Raw genomic sequence first — 20,841 nt, 5'->3', positions numbered from 1 at the left:
CATCTTTACTTCAGTTGGGTCTCTGGTTGTAAGAACATAAGAAGAGCCCTGCTGGATCAGGTCTATCTAGTTCTAGTCCATTGAGTTGTTTCACACAGCAACTGTTGAACACATGAACATATGAAACTGCTTTACACTGAATCCGACCTTTAGTCAATCAAAGTCAGTACTGACTACTCAGACTGGTAGGTGCTCTCCAGGGTCTTAAGCAGAGGTCTTTTGTATCATCTACTGCCTGATATTTAAACTGGAGAAACTGGGGATTGAACCTGGGACGTTCTGAATGCCAAGCAAATGCTCTACCACTGAGCCGCAGTCCCTTCTCTGGAGGGCCAGCTAACCTGCAGGTTTTGCAGCATGCCATTTTGCATTTCCCATTTCCATGAAAGTTGCCACTGACGGGCCAAACAACTCCTATGGTGCTGGTGACACCTTTGAGGTTTGATTCTGCTTGTTCTTGGGCACTAGCTGCCATGAAGAGCAATGGCCCACCTGCATGGTAACACGATATATTCTGCTGTTTAACCTATAGGGTTTATTTTATTCTGCTTTGTCTTTTCTCTCATAGGAACTAGCTAAGAGGACACCCATGAAGCACCCAGATTATCAAGCTGTCCAGAATGCGTTACAAGCAATGAAGACTGTTTGTAGTAACATCAATGAGACCAAGAGGCAGATGGAAAAGCTGGAGGCTCTTGAGCAGCTGCAGTCGCACATTGAAGGATGGGAGGTATGGCTGGTGGTACGTGGCCCATTAGGGTTCCTTCTAAAATTGCAAACCTGTCAGTGGTAAATTTCCGGGCAGTGCAATCCTAAACAGAGTTACAGTCTTCTGAGTCCACTGAAGTCTTCAAACACAGTGGGGTTGACTACATTGCAGGATTGTATTGTGTAAGCTGTCTGCCTGCCTGTCTGCCAGCCTGTCTGTCTGTTTTGTAAACTGTGTAGTTCCTCTTGGACTGATCACAATACACAATACAGACTACCTTCAATTTCTTCAATGTGGCAATCCTAATCAGAGTTACACCATTCTATGACCATTGAAGCTGACAGGCTTAGAAGGTTGTAGCTCTGCTTAGGACTGTAGTACTACGTTTGTGAATGATTGGACTGTAAGATTAAAAAATATCCAAGGGTTTTTACAAAGGAAGTCTTACAAAAATCAAAATAAAGAACATCTGAATTCCATGCTAGTTATGCACCAACAGATACAATTCATTCATTCATTCATTCATTCATTCATTCATTCATTCATTCATTCATTCATTCATTCATTCATTCATTCATTCATTCACTCTTTTATTAATTCAATATTACATATTCCAAAAATATTAATGAAATAATCTACTGGGAATCTTTGAGACTGGCTTCCGTAATGTGTGATTTAAAAGCAAAAAAAAAAAAAAAAAAAGCCATAGGGAATCTAGAAGAAAAAGAAAGTGTTGGTTCTTATATGCTGCTTTTCTCCACCCGAAGGAGTCTCAAAGTGGCTTACAGTTGCCTTCCCTTTTCTCTCCGCACAACAGACACCCTGTGAGGTGAGAGAGCCCTGATATCACTGCTTGGTCAGAACAGCTCTATCAAGGTTATGATGAGCCCAAGGTCACCCACCTGGCTGCATGTGGAGGAAGAGCGGGGAATCAAACCTGGTTCACCAGATTAGAAGCTGCCACTCTTAATCATTACACCAAGCTGGCTCTCCAAGCCTAGCTATCTACAGGGGATAGCTAGGCTTAACTGTCTTCCCATCTGTACATTTCACTTTTAGATCCTCCCCCCCCCCCAAAAAAAAAAAAAAAAAAAAAGCTGCTCTTGACTTTGTTAGGTGCTCAAGCTTTACTGGTCTTTTCCACCTACCAGGCATTGAAACAGCCCAGGATGGGTTTTTGGACTAGGCCATGAGAGATCTAGGCTTAACTCCCCATTCTGCCATGAAGACTTTGTGTCAGTTACATTCTCACATGCTAACTAGAAACTCACAGGGCTGTTTTGAGAGAAGAAAAATGTGACAGGATGATATTTAGTGTTTATTTAGAACACTTAATGCTGCTTGTCCAGGAGCCTGCCTGAGGCAGCCTACTAAGTAAATATAATAAAAATGTCAGAAAATGTTAATAAAAGCTAGAATTAACAAAACCCCACCACGGCATTAAAGAAGGCTACTGACAGCTTAACGTAAGTTTCCAGGCTAAAATCAGATTAAAACATACCCATTAGCTAAAGGCATGGGTGAATAGACACATTTTGGCCTAGCGCCTAAGAAAGCAGTGTACCTGACAAATCTCAAGGAGAAAGGCGTTCCACAAGGAAGGTGCCACTACTGAAAAGTCCTGTCCTTGTTTGCCATGTGCCTCACTTCTGAAAGTTAGGGTACAGAGAGCAGGGCTTGAGAGGCAGATTTTAAGGGAGGAGGCGGTCCTTCAAGTTTCCCGGCCCCAAGCAATAGAGAGAGTAAGAGATCTCCCTGTCCCTCAGGGCCCATCCCCAATACTTCCTGCCCAGAACTGAATACAGTTTTTGGATTCTCTGCAGTTTTGAAGTTCTGTGTCATCATATCCTACATGCATATATACACACACACACACAAACATACAGAGAGAGAGAGTGTGTGTGTGAGGGGAGACACTCTATTCATCTTTTGTATAATTGCACATTTCCCCCCTTACATTACTGGTGATATTCCAAATGGGTGACTCATGCATTTGTAAGACCGGAACATTGTGGTAAAAGGAGGGAATTGTTTGGGCCTCTGAAATAGTGAACTGAATGAAAAGTGGACAGTTTTAAAGATTTCCAGTTTTAAAGATTTTTTTGAGGAAGCATAGAATAGTTCATAAAAGAGATGAAGTTCTTAAGTAATTTTGTAATTTTATTTATTCAAAATGATAAGATTTCAGTTTACCACTTGCACCCTCCCTCCCCCTCCCCCTCCCTTCCCTTCCCTTCTCTGAGCAGTAGCAAAGTTGGTAACAAATAAGAAAACGTTCTGCAAGCTTAAGTCAAGGGACCCTGGTGTTTTTGAGCCTGCAGGCACATTTGGAATTCTGGGTGGGCACAGCAACAAAATGGCTGCCACTCATAGGGTTGCCAATCTCCTGGTGGTGGCTGGAGATCTCCTGGAATTGTGAATGCTCTCTAGGCAAAAGAAATTATTTCACCTGGAGAAAATGGCTGCTTTGGAGGGGGACACTGTGACACTACACCTCATTAAAATTCCCTCCCTTTCCCAAACCCCTCCCTTCTCAGGCTCTACCCCTATAGTCTCTAGGTATTTCCCTAGATCATTCCTGTCCCTCTCTCCTCTGTGATCTCCTCGACCACATAGATATTACTCCAGGTGGGCCCTGTCATCCTGGGAGTAGATGTTTTCTAAGTAGATTGTGGGATTCAGCTCTAGGACCCTGAGGTCAATAGACATGCTGGAGCAGTTAACAGATTCTAGATCACTAACAGTGTTTGAGGAGTGAGAGAGGCCAAGTACCCAGAAGAACTAGAAGTAGATGGTCCATTAGCTAATGGTCTCCTTGGCAAAACTGAGGGAAGTAGAATAGGAAGCAGATTGCTTAAAGCACCCTTGTAAATAAGTTCACAGACATTACTTGTCCTCGGAAAGTTTATCCTCATATAAATAGATTAGTTCTTTGTGCCTGCTTAAATATTTCAGTCTTTGAAAGGCTGCTACCGAGAGGAGGGCTGGGAACTGTTCCTCTTGGCAGTAGAGCATGGGACTCACAACAATGGGTTAAAATTATGGGTGGAATAATTGAAAGCTGGATATTTTGAACTTTTTTTTTTACAGTAAGAGTAGTTCAGCAGTGGAATCAGCTGCTCAGGAGTTTGGGGAGTTTCCTCTCACTGGCAGGCTTCAAACTGCGGCTGGCTGAACACTTGTCAGGGATACTTGGGTGATCCTGCTTTGAGCAGGGGCTTGTGGCTAGATGGGCTGCATGACCCCTTCCACCTCTAGGATTCTAAATGCCCGGAATAAACAAAAGAACCATCTATTTTCCAGTCTATAGAATTGTTCCTTTTCTGGTCATCTGGAGATTATTTCTATTCACCACAGTTATTTAATAGCCTGGCTAGGAGGGAAAGGAAATAACAGATAACCATTGTGATAGATGCTGTTTAATAGATTCTCCAGATCTGGATAGCTAGGGGAGTCTGACTAATGGGAGATTAGTAGGCGGAAGTGCAGATTTCAGAGTGACAGCACATTTTCATTCTACTATCTGGAACCCTGGTTGTTAAATGACTTCACTGACTTATTGGTGTCGGGAGAGCTGAGGGACTGACCGTTAAACTATGCAGGCGGATGGTTGCCAGCTGAGGGCTCTTCTGCTGAAGCCATCTTTCAGGAGGTCATGTAAACTTCCTCATGTTCAGGCTATTGGGCATGCTCCATGACTGCCACTGTTGTTTTGTTTCAGGCTTGCTCATTTTTCCCCTTTCAAGATGTTCTTGGCATCCATCTGGAGCTGTGTGAGCAATCCTGAGCCCCAGCTGCGTGTGTGTTTTTGGACAGGAAGTGCAACCAACAAAGCTCAGATATAGTGTTCAGCCTTGCAAAAATCCCAACAAAGCTGAAAAGCTATTTGGAGTTTGCTGTCTTAAAGCTTGGGAGGGGGCAGTTTGGAACACTGGGCCCCTGGTGGCCACTTTGCCAGCACATCTTTGGTGGGTGTTGGAGGGTCATGTTCTATAAAACAAGCATGGGTTTTTAGAGGGTTTAAATGCCCTATAATACAAATGCTGGGAACGGGAACATTTTGTTTTGGGGGGATGGGGAACCACTGATCATGGCCAGTCACGGTTCCCACAGAGCTCTCTTGGCCCAACCTACCTCACAGGGTGTCTGTTGTGGAGAGAGGAAGGCTGTTTGTAAGCCAGTTTGAGACTCCTTTGGGTAGTAAAAAGCAGAGCTCTTCTTTAAAATGAGAGGCTTTTGTTTTAGCATTTCCCAAACACTCCAGCGGATTTTCTTAAGTATTTTTGGCTCTTTTGATTTCCAGAAGGCAAGGACACTCTATTCAGTACCCAAACTCTTTCACTAAATGCACCAGTATTCTTCTTAAGTTTTAATTGACTCCTCAGCCTTTAAAAGGCAATTTATTAATACACTAGATCAGTGATCTCTCCATTCTTCAGAGCTGTCTCTCTGTTTTAATTGAGTAGGGAAATTCTTCTCTCAATAGAAGGCCTATCTCCTTTTCTGACTTGAATGGAAGTCTTCGCCTAACTGCCCACTCCTGCCAACCTTTCCAGTACTCCATCTGTGCCTTCAGTTAGTACTAAACACAAATCCTGTCACCTTTCTCAGTGAGGGCTAGACTCAGACTCTTGTCAGTATTAGACTCTTTTCTCTCAGGGCTGAGTTCAGACTGAATTTGGCCTCAGCTTTCAGCTCTCAGGTCTTTCTCTGCTCAACTGATGCTAACCAATTGAATTCCTTGGAACAGCCTGTCACTGAAGACTCTCCGGCTCTGTAAGGAATTTACCCATACACAGCATATTATACCTACTATATGTAGTAGCACAGAGTCCCAATCCATTTATAAGTTACCTTTTGGAACTATTTTGTTATAATATAGCCCTTTTGCCTTTATAAAAAAGCCCTCCTAAATAATTTTGTTGATGAGAAGGCATAGGCTACTCTGTTACTCTGATACCATCTTAAAGAGGAGAATACACAAGTGGATGAAAATTAATTGAAGTTGTGAAGATATATGCAAGTTGAATTTCTTGCAGACCAGCTTCTGGAACTTTGCATAATCCTTGTATTGAATCATAGAATCATAGAGTTGGAAGGGGCCATACAGGCCATCTAGTCCAACCCCCTGCTCAACACTGGATCAGCCCTAAGCATCCTAAAGCAGGGGTAGTCAACCTGTGGTCCTCCAGATGTTCATGGACTACAATTCCCATGAGCCCCTGCCAGCAGTTGCTGGTAGGGGCTCATGGGAATTGTAGTCCATGAACATCTGGAGGACCACAGGTTGACTACCCCTGTCCTAAAGCATCCATGATAAGTGTGTATCCAGTACCTTTGCTGGATACTGCCAGTGATTGGTCACATTGGCTACTGCAAAGAAGCTGTGTCCTCAAAAATAGGTAGGCCACCCTACTGGAGAATCTCTATCACATGGTGAGAGAGTGAATGTAATGTAGCATAGTGTTACTAGCAGGGAATAAATATTTTAATAAATTAACAATGTAGGGTCAGTGAGGCTGAACTGTGAACCTAGAAGCCCCCAGTTTCATTCTTAGCCTTGGTATGACTTTATACATGACACTGGATAATTTGCAGCATCAGCCTGCCCTTCTGCAGCATTGAATAAATAGTGTTGAACTACCCTGAGAGGTTGCTGTAAAGATTACCGAAATAATGTGTGTGGAATTCACTGAATAGGCTGAAATGCTATCGGTGTAAATTTCTCCCTTCCCAGCTGCTCCCCTAATGTTGCAAGCGAAAAACTTCAGTTGAATGTTTGGTGAAAATGGAAAGGAAGTTATCCTGCTGACAGGGTCAGTTTCACAACTCTCAATTCACTTTTCTCTTTTTTTCCAGTAAGGCATCACTAGGTCAGATTATCTAATCCATTTCCTCAGTCTAGTTTACACAACAGATAAGGAAATCATTATATATATACAAGGTAAAGGTATCCCCTGTGCAAGCCATGTCTGACCCTTGGGGTGATGCCCTCCAGCGTTTTCTTGGCAGACTCAGTACAGGGTGGCCTTGCCATTCCCTTCCCCAGTCATTACCATTTTACCCCCCCAGGAAGCTGGGTACTCATTTTACCGACCTCGGAAGGATAGAGTCAACCTTGAGCCGGCAGCTGGGATTGAACTCCCAACTTCATGGACAGACAGCTTCAGACAGCATTTCTTATACATAAAATGCGATTCATACTTCTAACAACCGCCTGAAGGTTCCACAGATTCTTATTGGTGGAATCTCCCCTCCCCCAGGGCCAATTGCTCAGGATTCCGCACCCCCCCTCCTCCCTTCAGGCCTGCTGTGAAGGAGCTTCAGACAGTCCCTGACGGGAAGGATGCATTTCTGAGAGCAAGGCAGGGGAGTCTGTGGGCATGGGCATGCTTTCCTTTTGAGGGGGAAAGCTTTCCCATTCTGCCTAACCGCTGGCTGACAGGGAGGCCACAGAAAAGCTCCATCTCACTTAAAATGCCACTGTGGCTGGCCTCGCTGCTGGAGGGGAGATGCAGTCAAGCCACGTGTGTCTCTTCTCCACCGCTTTCTGATCATTTGATGCCTACCGTGCAAGGTTGTTGTGCAGATGAAACTAGATACTGTTGTGAAGGTTATTTGGCCTCCTTTTTCATCAGCACAACAACCCTGTGCCGTAGGCCTCGAGTGTTTCATCTCCACAACAATCTGTGTCGGAGGCTCAAATGTTTCTTTTGCACAGTAGCCCTGTCCACTCTCCAAAGCAGCCATTTCTGCCTGGAGAGGTGATCTTTATAGTCTGGAAATGAGCTGGATTTCCAGGGGATTTCCAGGAGATCTCCAGGCCCCACCTGGAGGTTGGGTAACTCTGAGTTGGAAATTTTCCTTGAGGTTTGGAGGTGGGGCCTCAAAATGGTGAATGCCTCAAAGTCCTACCATCCTGCAGAGGAGTTCACCGAGGTGGCCCGGAAGGAGCCAGCACCACGGTGAGCAGGAGCTCTAGGGGTCCCGGAGCTGCGGTGGTTGAGAACCACTGATTTAGAGCAATACAGTATAACTTGAATTTTAATGGTGTGTTTTTTCCGGCATAATTTCTTTCTTTCTTTTATCTATCATTAGCTTTCTTGACTGAGCCCTCCCCACGAGCAGGCGCGGGGGGTAGGGGAGGAGTTAAACAACTCTAAAAATATATATAATACAATATTAAAAATTTATAAAATCTAAAAATGCACTGCCATTTCATTCAGATCGTCATCAACGTGCTGGCAATTTTCAGCTCTTTTGGTAGTAGTGGGGCGGCTATAATGGGAGACAAGACTAAAGATCCTGGTAATTCAAGGCCATATGCGGTCAGGGCCCAGTGTACCGGAGGGACCGCCTCCCTGCCTATGCCCCCAAAAGAGCTCTATGCTCTGTCACCACCAACCGGCTAATGGTCCCTGGTCCTAAAGCAGTCTGCCTGGCCTCGACCAGGGCCAGCACATTCTCTGTTGTGGCCCCCACCTGGTGGAATGAGCTCCCGGAAGAGATCAGGGCCCTGATGGAGCTTAAGCAGTTCCTCAGGGCCTGCAAAAGGCCCCTGCTCCCCTCCCTCTCAGAACTCCACCAGAGAGCTCTGGACCTGTTTGGACTGTTTATTGTAACATTGTTTACACTGTTTATTATTACAACTACCTGTTATTAATATTGTATGGTTATTCATGTGCTATTGATTGTTTTATGTATCATTCATAAGTTCCATGTAAACCGCCCTGAGCCCCCCCCCCCCCCCCGGGGAGGGCGGTATATAAATCAAATGAATAAAATAAAATAAAATAAAAGATAGGCAGGGAAGATATTATTATCACTGTTATTTTAATTGATATTTTTGATATTGATATTTTATTGATAAATAATATTTATTTATAGTACTGTCATTTATTATCACTTCAATTTCTTATGTCGTGCAACAGCTGTGATTCTGAGAAGAAAATTAATGTACACTCCTGCTGTAACAGATTTCTTAAAAACAGGAGAATGTTTAGTTCTGAAGACAGGAATAAGTAATGCACAGATGCAGGGGCATGTGGGGAGAAGGGGCAGAAAGCAGCGCATTTATTGTAAGGCTTTCACCTTGCAATCAAAGTAACCTTCAGCAAGATGGAGTTGGTGATCATAAACATCAACCATGGAAATTCTTGATTGCAACTTCAATGAGGGGAAGATTTGAGCAAACTGTTGTTTTGTGCTCTAGGGATCCAACCTGACAGACATCTGCACCCAGCTCCTGCTCCAGGGCCCCTTGTTAAAAATCTCAGCAGGAAACATCCAGGAGAGGACGTTTTTTCTTTTCGATAACCTTCTGGTCTACTGCAAGCGGAAATCCAGGTGAGCCCCCCCCAACACACATCTGTGTCATTTTGGGGGATTATTAACCATCCAGGATGTTTGTTTCAAATTGCATACGCTGCATTTTATTTACCTTTACAGCACTGTAAGTCAAGCCCTGCTTCAAAAGCAGTGGTGTCAGATCTAGTTCATGCATAACCAAATTAGGAAGTAGCAAGTTAATTTTGCGGTGGGGATGTTCTAGTGCAGTGGTCCCCAACCTTTTTATCACTGGGGACCTGTCAACGCTTGACAATTTTACTGAGGACCGGGGTGGGGGGTAGTGTTTTGCCGAGGGATGTCACCACCGCAACCTGAGTCCCTGCTCTGCTTGCTTTCCCATCGGCACCCCTGACTTCTCGCTGCCCGCTGGGGGGCACTGCCAGCAGCAGCTTTGCAGTGACACGCCGAGGGGGAGCCACAGCCATGGCAGCTGCCGGAGAGCACCAAAGGTTGAGCCGGCAGCAGAGTGGCAGGGCAGCCCCCGAGGCAGCAGCTGGGGAGGAGGATGAGGAGCAGCCGCGGCCCGGTACCAACTGATCCACGGACTGGTATCGGTCCCCGGCCCAGGGGTTGGGGACCACTGTTCTAGTGCATATGGAGGAAGCTGCTGTTCCAATGCCTCTTCTTCCCCGACCTCCACCAGCTAAAAGAGATGGTGCTCAGCCAACATAGAAAGGGAGATCTATGAAAACTCCTTAGTCCCAATCTTGTTGGATTTTTCCACTGACAATGTCCACACCATACAGGAACAGGGATGTGGGGGATCTTTGGCTTCCTTTTAGCTTAACAAAATAAATATAAAGGAGGGATTGTGCCAGTAACAGTAATCAGATTCGCTCTCAAGCATTTTGATTTGCTTTGTTTGCAGAGGGTGTGGGGGTGGGTGGGAGGTGCCCTGATAGCTAGGGAGGAGGAGGAGGGGGAGGAAAAACTGTAAAGAAGAAGAAGCTCCTTGAAAGCCAGTGTGGTTTAGTGATTAGACCAGCCTTTCTCAACCAGGGTTCCGTCAAACGTCCCTGGAAAGGTTTCCTGAATGGGTGAGAGTTAATAATTTTTAAATACATTTGTTAAACGTGTATTGGGTGACCATATGTTGACCCTCAATGGCCAATGAAGGGCCTGGAGGGGGTGGGAAGAGGAGGAGCCCTGGGTGGGCGGGGACACAGCTATGCTTCCCAACCAAGTTTGCCATGATTGAGCCACTTCTGATGACAAGACTCTTTTCTCTCCCTTTTTCTGCCTGATTTGACCGGAATGGGGGCTGAAACTGGTCATTTGTCACATGGTTAAGGAAGAGGCTGCCTGAGACAGTATATTCTGATACATCTTTACTTTGTGCCACGAGGATTTCCTGCCTCAGGTGCCCCAATGTGAGGTAGGGGAAGGGCTCTCGGTTTTCCACACCTGCTGAGGGAGACACACATCCCACTCTGAGGCCCATGGCGGTAGAGGATGCTGTTATATGGCACCACCAATGGGCACTCCACTGTGTGCTGCTGGAGTGAGAGGAGATGATGCGTTGCACATCAGAAATGATGCGTCCTGGCCCGAAGCTCAGCATCAGTCTCCGAACTGTGCAACTTTTCTCAGAACAGGTGGTTAAGGCAGGAGCAATTGGAGACTAGGCATGCTGCCAAGAGTAATTTGGAGGCTTTTTCAAGCTTGGTGTGAGCAAACGCATGGGAATTCCAGAGAACACCTCAAGCAAAGCAAGTGACGTGAAAGGGAGGATGAGCACAGCAGTACTGAGGAGGAAAGAAGAGAGAGTCATTTAGCCATCTGCAGCCTGTAATTCTTCCTAACTTTTCCTCCCTCCTGCCCCAATAAATATGTACTTTCCTTATCTTTTGATAGGATGGGGGGATATGGAGATTTTATCCATCCATTTAATAGCCAAGCCTTGGAAACAACTTGGAAAGTGTTACTGACAAATCAATCAGTCAGCTTTCATATTTCTGTCTCTTTTTTTTATTTCCCAATTTCAAATTTTTTTAAATGCCAGAGAAATTTTTCTCACCCTGTCTCCTTCCTAATGTTGTTCATTCTACATCCACTCTTTCACATCCCCTTTCTGACGAATCATTATTATTGAATCTTTCCTGGCTTCCTTCATTCTTCTCTTACCTTTTTTCTCCTCTCCCTCTTTGATTCTTTCTGGTTCCGTTTGCAGTCGGGATTAAGGCAACCCCTTCCTTTCTGCAGTTTTCCGGGAACACCAAGTTTTAAGAAACAAAATGTTCTGCTGCCTTTCAAGAGCGTATTCTTGTTTTTATAGAGCAAGTGCGCTTTCTGCAGCTTGGCTTGGATTCGGATAAGGCAGCTCCGAGACGTTGCGTTCCCCAAAGGATCTGTGTTTATGTTTCCTTAACCACAGCAAGGACTGTCCAAATCACGGGGATCTGATTTTCATTAAAAAACCAGAGGTTTCGAAGAAATCTGAAGCGTGTGACCTCATATTTAAAGCTATATTTAGACACAGCAGCCAAGCCGAGATACTTCTGGAGGGTTCTTCTGTCTGCCTGCTATTTAAAGCCTGGTCCAGGGTGGGATGGAATAACTACCCACTTGTAAAAGCTGGCCAGAGGCAGGACTCAGCAGGTGACATGCTAATGGATGTGGCATTGGGAGGCTGCTTTACATTATGTTAATAGGATGCAGCTTTCCCCCAAAGCCGGAGGAACACATGATTTCACTCAGGTGGACTTTAAAACTTCTTGCAACACTGAATCAGCTTGCATTGTCTGCTGATGGTTCCACTCTGAGGCTTTCCCCACATATTTCATTGCAGTAACTGTACTCTCTGTGATATGTGTGAATGCCAGAACGACATGGATCAGGGCAGTCACATGGGTCTTTCTTGTTCTGTCATCGCCTGATTCCAGAGGGTGGTGTTGGGGGCTGATAAGACCTATGTGATTGCCCTTGTCCTTGCATTTCCAGTATCCACAGCTGCAGCATTGCCGTATTTAGTTCATCCCTTGGACAGCAGTGTCTAAAATGGACATTCCAGGAAGGGCCTTGAGAGTCATTAATGCAGGTTCCTATGGTTTAGATCAGTGTATCCCAGCCTGCACGTCTTGATTCAAAACTGGGGCACAAAGCCTATAAAAATGGAACCCAGGCTTTTGTGGTTTTATGATTTGCATAAGTTCTGTTTTTTTAAATTAGGTCATCGTACCAAGTAAATTTGGACTTATGGGTCTCCATACCAAAAAGGTTGGGAACCGCTGGTTGAGATGGCCCAGAGCCGAATAACAACAGACCTACCAATGGCTTCATTCCCTGGGTTTAAGGTTCATATTCTCCCTTCTTGAGCACATTTTCTGGCAGTGAAATCATGGCTAATTGCACCCTATTATAGCCTTTAAGGCAGGACTCACTGGAAAAAAACAGTACTGCTAGGAAAGATAGAAAGCAGCAGGAAAAGGGGGAGACCCAGCATGAGAGAGACTGGTGCAGTAAAGGAATCCACCATCTTCAGTTTGCAAGGTAGAACATTTAATTGATGCATGTGGTCACCATAAATCATAAGCAACTGGACAGCACAACACACACACACACATTTTAAGAAATGTACACTGTGCTGAGAAGAGGATATGTTGGTTGCTTCTACAAAGACATGTCTTATGGGTATAATATGCTGGTTTGGAGTAACTCTCTTGACGTTCCAGCATCCACAGCACCACCAGTTTAGTATAGAGCCAGGTTGGTGTAATGGCTTAAGAGCAGCAGACTCTGATCTGAAGAACTGGGTAGGATTCCTCACTCCTTCACATGCAGCCAGCTGGGTGACTGTGGGCCAGTCACAGTTCTCTCAGAGCTCTCTCAGGCTTATCTATGTCACAGGATGTCTGGTTGTGGAGAGAGGGAGATGATTGTAAGCCACTTTGAGACTCCTTCAGGTAGTAAAAAAAAGTGGTGTTCAAAAAACCAACTCTTCTTTCTCTTCTTTGTGGCCATGATTCCTAAGTGTGCAGATAGGTTATTTGAAGTATCAGGGTTGAAGCATGTGGTGGATAATCTTGAGTAGAGAACAAAGAGGATGTCAAGCAGGGATCGCATCTCTTACCCACCAAAATAAGGGGAAAACTGCAGAGAAAGCACCCAGCCTGGCTAGGATGTAGGTCCTTGACACTCTGTAAAGACTTCCAGGCTAAGCTCACTTGCTGGTTTTAGCAGTTATAGAATCATAGAGTTGAAAGGAACCATACAGGCCATTCAGTCCAACTCCATCCAGGATAAATATCTGTCCAGTCGCTGCTTAAAGACCAAGTGAAGGGGAGCTCTCCACCTCCTTATGCAGTCCATTCCACTGTTGAACATCTCTGATTGTGAATTTCCTCCCCTGATATCTAGCTGGTCCTGTTCACGGGCAAAGATAATTGGGCATCCTTACCTCTGTCTGAATTCATCATTGCTCTGCATTCATCTGTGCTCATAACAGCAACCACATAAGGATTCTCATGGTTCTAATTACAGAACACGCTGTTCTTAAAGAATGTTTCTCCTCACCTGTCCCTGTGCCCCAGCTCAAGTTTATAGACCCTTACTATTAAGTCCACAACATGGCCACATAACCTCCGTCCTCGTTAAAATTATAGGTGTCTGGAAATGTTATGTTGAAAGGAGTCGGGCAGTATGTTTGGGAGAATCATTCTGTTGCGACTGATTTCCATCTCAAAGGAGCTGGGAGAGACCCTGAGGTCACTAGAGCTTAGGAAGCAAAAGACTCGAGGACTTGCTCAGAACTGTCAACAAGGCAAAGTTTTGGTTGACATGTGGCCCGACAGGGGCTGCATGCTTAATGAGGGAATCGATGCATTTGTAATTAAACAGTTGCAGAACCACAAGGAGCTAAATATAGCTCCCCGTTGGCATGCCGAAGGCTTCGGCGGAGCAGACCGATTGTCCCTCACGTCAGCGAGACGTAAAAGAAGATGTATGGCACCAGCTACTTGCCTTTATTTTGAGGTTGCGTTGGTGACATTATTAATTAATTAGCCTCGCTTTGGACTGCTCTTAAAAAAAGAAAAGAAAGGAAAACAGTTTGTGTTCAGTAATAAGGGCTCATTTGTTACCAAACCAAGTTAACCTTCAAACAGGATTTCTCCGTATGCGAAAACACTAATGTGCGTGCATGTTTTTTTTTTAAATGTGATATTTATTTATTTTTTTACTATTTTTAAGTCAGAAGACGGGTGGAGTGGAGAAGGGTGGATCTGGTAACACCTTGTGTCAGTGAAACCTATAGCTCCCCCTCCCCCTTTCAAGAAGTCAGCACTGGGCTGGGGGAGCCTTCTAATAGAGTTGCTAACCTCCAGGTGGGCCTACATCAGATGGGGGTCAGAGATCTTTCAGAATTACAATGGATTCCCAGGCTACATAGCATATTTATTTATTCAAAATATGTATTCTCCTTTTGGAGCAAATGGCTGCTTTGGAAGGTGGACTATATGTTTTTTTATACCCTGTTGAGGTTTCTTCCTTTCCCAAAGCACACACTCAAATCTCCAGGAATTTCTGAACTTGGAAATGGCTATCCTACCCCAAAGCTTAAAACGAAAAGTTGAGAAAGGCTGCTTTAGAGGATGTCCTAACCCTTTTGCCAACTCCTTGTTCTTTGTTATCCAAGGATTTTGGACTTTCTTTGTTTCCTTACTCCTGAAAGGAAAATAAAGCAGGGTGCAGGGTAGAATTTTCATTGCGATGGTCCATACTCTCTGGAACTCTCAATCTAATAAAATCAGCCTGGCAGCTTCAGGAGCCTCAACCTTCTAAATTCTTATTTCATAAAATCCTTTTGATTGATAGTTATTGAGTTCTTGGGTGACTTTACTGTTTTGGCCTTCCATTTTTGCTGTTCTAATTAACACAGTAAAAGAGACGGATGAAAGCTGCTTGGGGGTCCCATTATTATTATCATTATTATCATTATTATCATTATTATCAATCAATCAATCAATCAATCAATCAATCAATCAATCAATCAATCAATCAATCAATCAATCAATCTATCTATCTATCTATCTATCTATCTATCTATCTATCTATCTATCTATCTATCTATCTATCTATCTATCTATCTATCTATCTATCTATCTATCTATCTATCTATCTATCTATCTATCTATCTATCAATCTATCAATCTATCAATCTATCAATCTATCTATCTATCTATCTATCTATCTATCTATCTATCTATCTATCTATCTATCTATCTATCAATCTATCAATCTATCAATCTATCAATCTATCTATCTATCTATCTATCTATCTATCTATCTATCTATCTATCTATCTATCTATCTATCTATCAATCTATCAATCTATCTATCAATCAATCTATCAATCTATCTATCTATCTATCTATCTATCTTCTTAGCCGCCACTCCCAAGTGGCTCGTGGCGGGTTAAGGTGGGATACGGATAAAGGAAATAACTAAGGAATATAGCTGAGGATGGGGGCAAATAAAAAGGTGAGCTCACTGGTGGCAGGAAGGAGAGGAGGAAGCAAGGAATGGTGAGGATATGGGAGCTGATAAGACGAGGGAGGAAATACTGTAGGAAGGGGGAAGTCCACTACTCTCCCTCCCCCTGACCCAGTTCTTTGTGGGTTCACACTAGCAGTGTGTAACTTGGCCAGGAGCTCGGGTAAAGGTAGGTTAGCTGATTGGTGGGAAAGTCAGAAGCAAACTGTAAAATGGAGAGACTATAGTGGCTTTAAGCGAAGGAAAAGAGAGCATAGTGGGGGAGGAGAAATTGAGGACCTCCCTCCATATTCTGATACTTGTAGACTGTAAGCTAAATATGAGTAGACAGTGTGATGCATCAGTAAAGATAGCAAATGCAGTCTTGGTTTGTATCAGCAAAGGCATCCCATCAAAATCACAAGATGTCATAGTCCCACTGTGTAGTGCATTAGTCAGACCCCACCTGCAGTCCTGTGTGCAGTTCTGGAGGCCTCACTTAAAAAGGATGTGGACAAAATTGAGAGGTTGCAAAGGAGAGCGACGAGGATGATCTGGGGCCTTCGAGAAGGACAGGGAAAGGTCCCTGTTAGCAGCAGAGGATAGGACCCCCAGTAATGGGTTTAGATTACATGTGGAACGATATTGTTTAGGCAGCAGGAAGAAATACTTCACAGTCAGAGTAGTTCAGCAGTGGAATCAGCTGCCTAAGGAAGTGGTAAGCTTCCCTTCACTGGCCGTCTTCAAGCAGTGGCTGGATAGATACTTATCCTGGATGCTTTAGGCATTGAGCAGGGGTTAGACTAGATGGCCTGTATGGTCCCTTCCAACTCTGTGATTCTATGATACATTTTTTAAAAGCACCATCTTTTGATTCTGGGTGGTGGCTTAGTGGCAAAGCTCTTTCTTTACACGCAGCTGGTCCCAGTTTCTGTTCCTGGCATTTCCAGTTAAATCGCCTCAGATAGCAGGTGTTGAAACTTATTGGAAAATGATATTTTTGGATATGTATTAAAATTTTAAAAAATGTGTATTCTTATATTACAAGCAGAGAGCCAGAAGGCCACAGATACAAAGGTTCCAAAATTGCTGTGCAATACATGATCCACCAAACAGAAACATAGTCTACAAGCCATGTATGAAAAGGAGTTCAGTAACCTTCCTTTGTCATTGGCAAAGCAAGAAAATTTGGATTGCCAAGGATCTGATGGGCTACATGGCTGGGGGCTTATGTTCACCTAGTGCACAGGCCTATTACAAGGCAGGGAGCAAATTTGGTGGTGCACACCCCCAGCCAGATGACTCTGCAACTCCAAAGGAAGTTGTGGGGAAAAGTAGCAATCAAAATGCATGATAACCACACTTTTCCTCACTGCAGAGTTGCTGGGAAAAAGACGTCCAAACGCACCAAGTCGATCAATGGATCTCTCTATATCTTCAGGGGCCGAATCAACACAGAAGTCATGGAGGTTGAAAATGTGGAAGATGGAACAGGTAAGGGATATTTAAACAAACCTTTCTCAAAGGGAATGCACAGCTGTGTTCCTTTTGGGGGGCTGACACTGGATTCGAGTTGTTGCAGTTGAGAACCATTAGTTCAAATGGTTATATAATGAAGTGATATTTGTCTGGCCCTTTGTAAACTCTGTTAGCCATTTTGAAATTTTCTATAGGATCTTGTTACTAACCTGCCCTTTAAAAGATAGGATCAGTGCCCTGCATCTTGCCACTCTTCTCAGCAAAGTATGAAGCCCTCTTCCAGCCCAAGGAGCCTTCTTCCAATGGCTCTTCCACAAGCGGAAGCACCACTTATTTTGAAGGAAGTCTCAGGCTGGCGGAAAGATGCCGACTGAGCAGAGTGGGGAGGATATGTGCTACTGTAAGTTTTCTGAAGCGAGCACATCTCCTCTTCTCCCTGCTGTGCAGAGTCAACATTTTGCCTCGAGTCTCTGATAAAGGCAAACTATAAATAGCACGAATAAAAATAAATAAAATCTGCTTGTTATTTAATGTGTCACCAGTTTCTTTTGGGGTTGTGAATTAGTAAGAAGGAAGGAATAGCGCTTCGTGCAACTCTTACATTATTACCACATTGCTCTAGTCCTGTCAGTTATAACATTTTAGACCTTGTGTTTTTACCGCATTATTTTGCTTGGGTAGCTATCAGTATATTGTTAGGGTCTTTGGCCTCATGCAGTAAAAATCTCACCTGCTGCCTGCCTACATACTGCCTACATCAGGGGTAGTCAACCTGTGGTCCTCCAGATGTTCATGGACTACAATTCCCATGAGCCCCTGCCAGAAAATGCAGGGGACCACAGGTTGACTACCCCTGGCCTATATTGTCTCTAAAAAAATCATCTTTGGTAGTTGGGAAGGAAACGAGGCTTCCCACAGATCAAAGAAGCTCATCTGCTGAGCATATGAGAGAGGGTCTTTTGACTGGCAGCCACACGAATTTGGAGCAATATTCCCCTTCGTGTTTGATCTTCAGGAGACCGTTGAAGGTACTTTGATTAAGGACTCTGTTTGACTTAAAAAACAACAACACTTATTGACAGTCCTAATTGGAGATTATATATTGTGGACTTTTGGATGTTTTAAAAATAATTTCTCATTTATTTACATTGTAAATAATGGCGACTTTGGTCCAGTCTCTAATTGTGGTCTGCGGGCCTTAATTCAGTTCTGGTATTTGAAGCTCTCAGAGATGCAGGCCTTGCAAGGAGTGTGATGGACAGCTGGACATTTTTCTGCTGGCTCCTTCCAATGGACAATATTTCACAAAGTCTCAGGACTTGCACTCACCGTCTCCTCTCCTTTCCCTTTGGTACTTTTGCAGCAGATTACCACAGCAACAATTACACAGTGACAAATGGCTGGAAGATACACAACACTGCCAAAAACAAATGGTTCGTCTGTATGGCCAAGACGGCAGAGGACAAGCAGAAGTGGCTGGATGCTATAATCAAGGAAAGGGAGCAGAGAGAGAGTAAGTTTGTGACTGGGAGGAGGGTTATCTGCTGAGTGAATAAGAAGCATAAGTGGCTGCATGTTTTGTGGCAAGCTTCATCTGAGAAAGGAAGAGAGATCGTTTCTTAAACTATCTCGGGGTCGTGTGATGTCTCTTTAATGCATGTTGGGTAAAAAGCTGCTCCCTTTTTCACTTTTCCCCTTGGAGATTTCAATGCTCAAGATGCACTGTGCTTACAGGAATTACACAGCCAGTTTCTGTTGTGCTCTGCAGAACTTTAGAGCATTGTTTTTACTTAATGGATTTGCAAGGTTCTTTTTTATAAATAGCCCTGGGAAGGAAAGATCCAGCCTTTGGTTCTTCACCAGATGCTCATTCAGGTCTTTCTCTTTCTCAACCAGAGAATCTGTATTTTTCTAAAATGTGCGTGTCAAGTGTGGCCAAGTCGCTTCTGATTAATGGCAGCACTGTGAACTAATGTCCCCCAAAATGTCCTATCCTAAAAACTAACTTGCTCAGGTCTTGCAAAGGTAGATGAAGAACTGTATCACTTTCCCCCCTTTGCAGTGTGAGAGAAACAACTGCCTTTGTATCCAAGCAGTGACAGACTACCTCCACAGGAGACAAATTACACAGTAAACCACAGAAATTCCTAGAGTTACGTCATGTCATTTCTGGCTTTCCCTAGAAGTGACATCAAGTTGTGCATGATCATAGCTAACTGCACAACTGCATAAGCATCATAACAATTATTCAATTGTCCTCAGAATCCTTTTTTACAAAACAAAATTTAAGAACATAAGAATGTTGCTGGATCAGACCACTTGCCCATCTAGTTGAGCATCTCGCTTTACACAGTAGGACACTCCAGAGCAGAGGTAGTCAAACTGCGGCCCTCCAGATGTCCATGGACTACAATTCCCAGAAACCCCCTGCCAGCATTCACTGGCAGGGGCTTCTGGGAATTGTAGTTCATGGACATCTGGAGAGCCGCAGTTTGACTACCCCTGCTCCAGGGAAAGCCCCGGGAAGCTTGAACTAGGTACCCTGACCTATATGAAAGAGAGTCCTTCAGGTGTCATAGAATCATAGAATCATAGAATTGGAAGGGGTAATACAGGCCATCTAGTCCAACCCCCTGCTCAACGCAGGTTCAGCCCAAAGAACTGTACAGTACATATTAAACAGCAGCAAGTTAACAAAGAATGCAAGAACAATTTTTAAATATGCCTTGTGTGTGTGAGTTGTTGGATGCTTGCCAAGGATAACAACAAAAGCCATTTCGGTGTGTGAGAGGAGCTTAGCCTAGATTAATGAGGATTTGTAACTTCTGGCTTGATGGATTTAAGGGAACGAATGCCCCCGAAGACAAGCAAATTAAAGGTTCTCTATCTTCCAAAGAAAATTCATATACATTTGAAACCCATTGTTTAATCCTGGCAGGAAAAGGATGACCAAAGTAGAGTAGTTTAAGTTGGATTGTCACATATTTTTCTTCGGTGTTCAGCACAGAAGACAAGCTGCAATAGGGCTCCCTTTTTTCCTTTCTCTTTTTTGCATCTCCATTGCCTTTCTGCTGCATAACTTGTTTCTAGGCTATGTAAGCTTTTTCTGAATAACTCTAAATATCCATGCTCTGGGACCCTAAACACTCTGCCCATTACCTTGGGTAAACATGTTTGAATCAGTGCAGGGGAATGATTAATGTGTCAGACAGTGAATGTGATTTGGAAGACTGTAGTTCAAATGCCCACACGGCCACAAAGCTTGTTGGGTGACCTTGGGCTAGTCACATCCTCTCAGACCAACTTCATACAGGATGAAAGAGAGGCGGGGGAAATGATGTATGCTGTCCCGAGCATCTAAAAGAAAAGAAAAGGCACTTTATTTAGATATTAGAAACTGTTTTTTGATTAGTAATGGAAAGCAAAAATTTACATGTAAATATCAGCTAGAGATCAGGAAGAAAGTTTTTTCACAGATTATGAGCTGCGGAAAAATACTTCACAGTTCGAGTAGTTCAGCAGTGGAATCAGCTGCCGAAGGAGGTGGTGAGCTCCCCCTCACTGGCAGTCTTCAAGCAGCCGCTGGACAGGTCCTTATCCTGGATGCTTTGGGCTGATCCTGCATTGAGCAGGGGGTTGGACTAGATGGCCTCTATGGACCCTTCCAACTCTATGGTTCTGTGATTTGTCTCTTTTCAGGCTGGATGATTTAGTCTGCAGTATGATGCAGCTGCAGCAAAGCCTAATGCAGTTTTTGGCTGTGTTGGCAGAAACACAGTATCCAAGAAGAAGAAGAAGAGTTGGTTCTTATATGCCGCTTTTCTCTACCTGAAGGA

At 44.0% G+C, this 20,841-nt stretch overlaps 1 protein-coding gene across 5 annotated transcripts in view; it reads left to right on the top strand.

Annotated features, from left to right (window-relative positions):
* The window catches only part of PREX1 (phosphatidylinositol-3,4,5-trisphosphate dependent Rac exchange factor 1), a 253,178-nt gene that overhangs the window by 131,356 nt on the left and 100,981 nt on the right, over nucleotides 1–20,841 (top strand). For 3 of the 5 annotated variants that reach the window (XM_077335561.1, XM_077335565.1, XM_077335564.1), the window contains exons 6-9: nucleotides 569–742; nucleotides 8,922–9,055; nucleotides 16,905–17,020; nucleotides 18,369–18,518. In XM_077335561.1, the coding sequence (XP_077191676.1) occupies nucleotides 569–742; nucleotides 8,922–9,055; nucleotides 16,905–17,020; nucleotides 18,369–18,518 (574 nt within the window). The remainder of the gene's footprint in view (nucleotides 1–568; nucleotides 743–8,921; nucleotides 9,056–16,904; nucleotides 17,021–18,368; nucleotides 18,519–20,841) is intronic. The other 2 variants (XM_077335562.1, XM_077335563.1) reach the window with 2 other exon arrangements.

Source organism: Paroedura picta, chromosome 4 (assembly GCF_049243985.1).
Source record: "Paroedura picta isolate Pp20150507F chromosome 4, Ppicta_v3.0, whole genome shotgun sequence".
Taxonomy (NCBI): domain Eukaryota; kingdom Metazoa; phylum Chordata; class Lepidosauria; order Squamata; family Gekkonidae; genus Paroedura; species Paroedura picta.
Note: the sequence above shows the minus strand (reverse complement) of the source record. Positions and strands in the feature narration are given on the sequence as shown.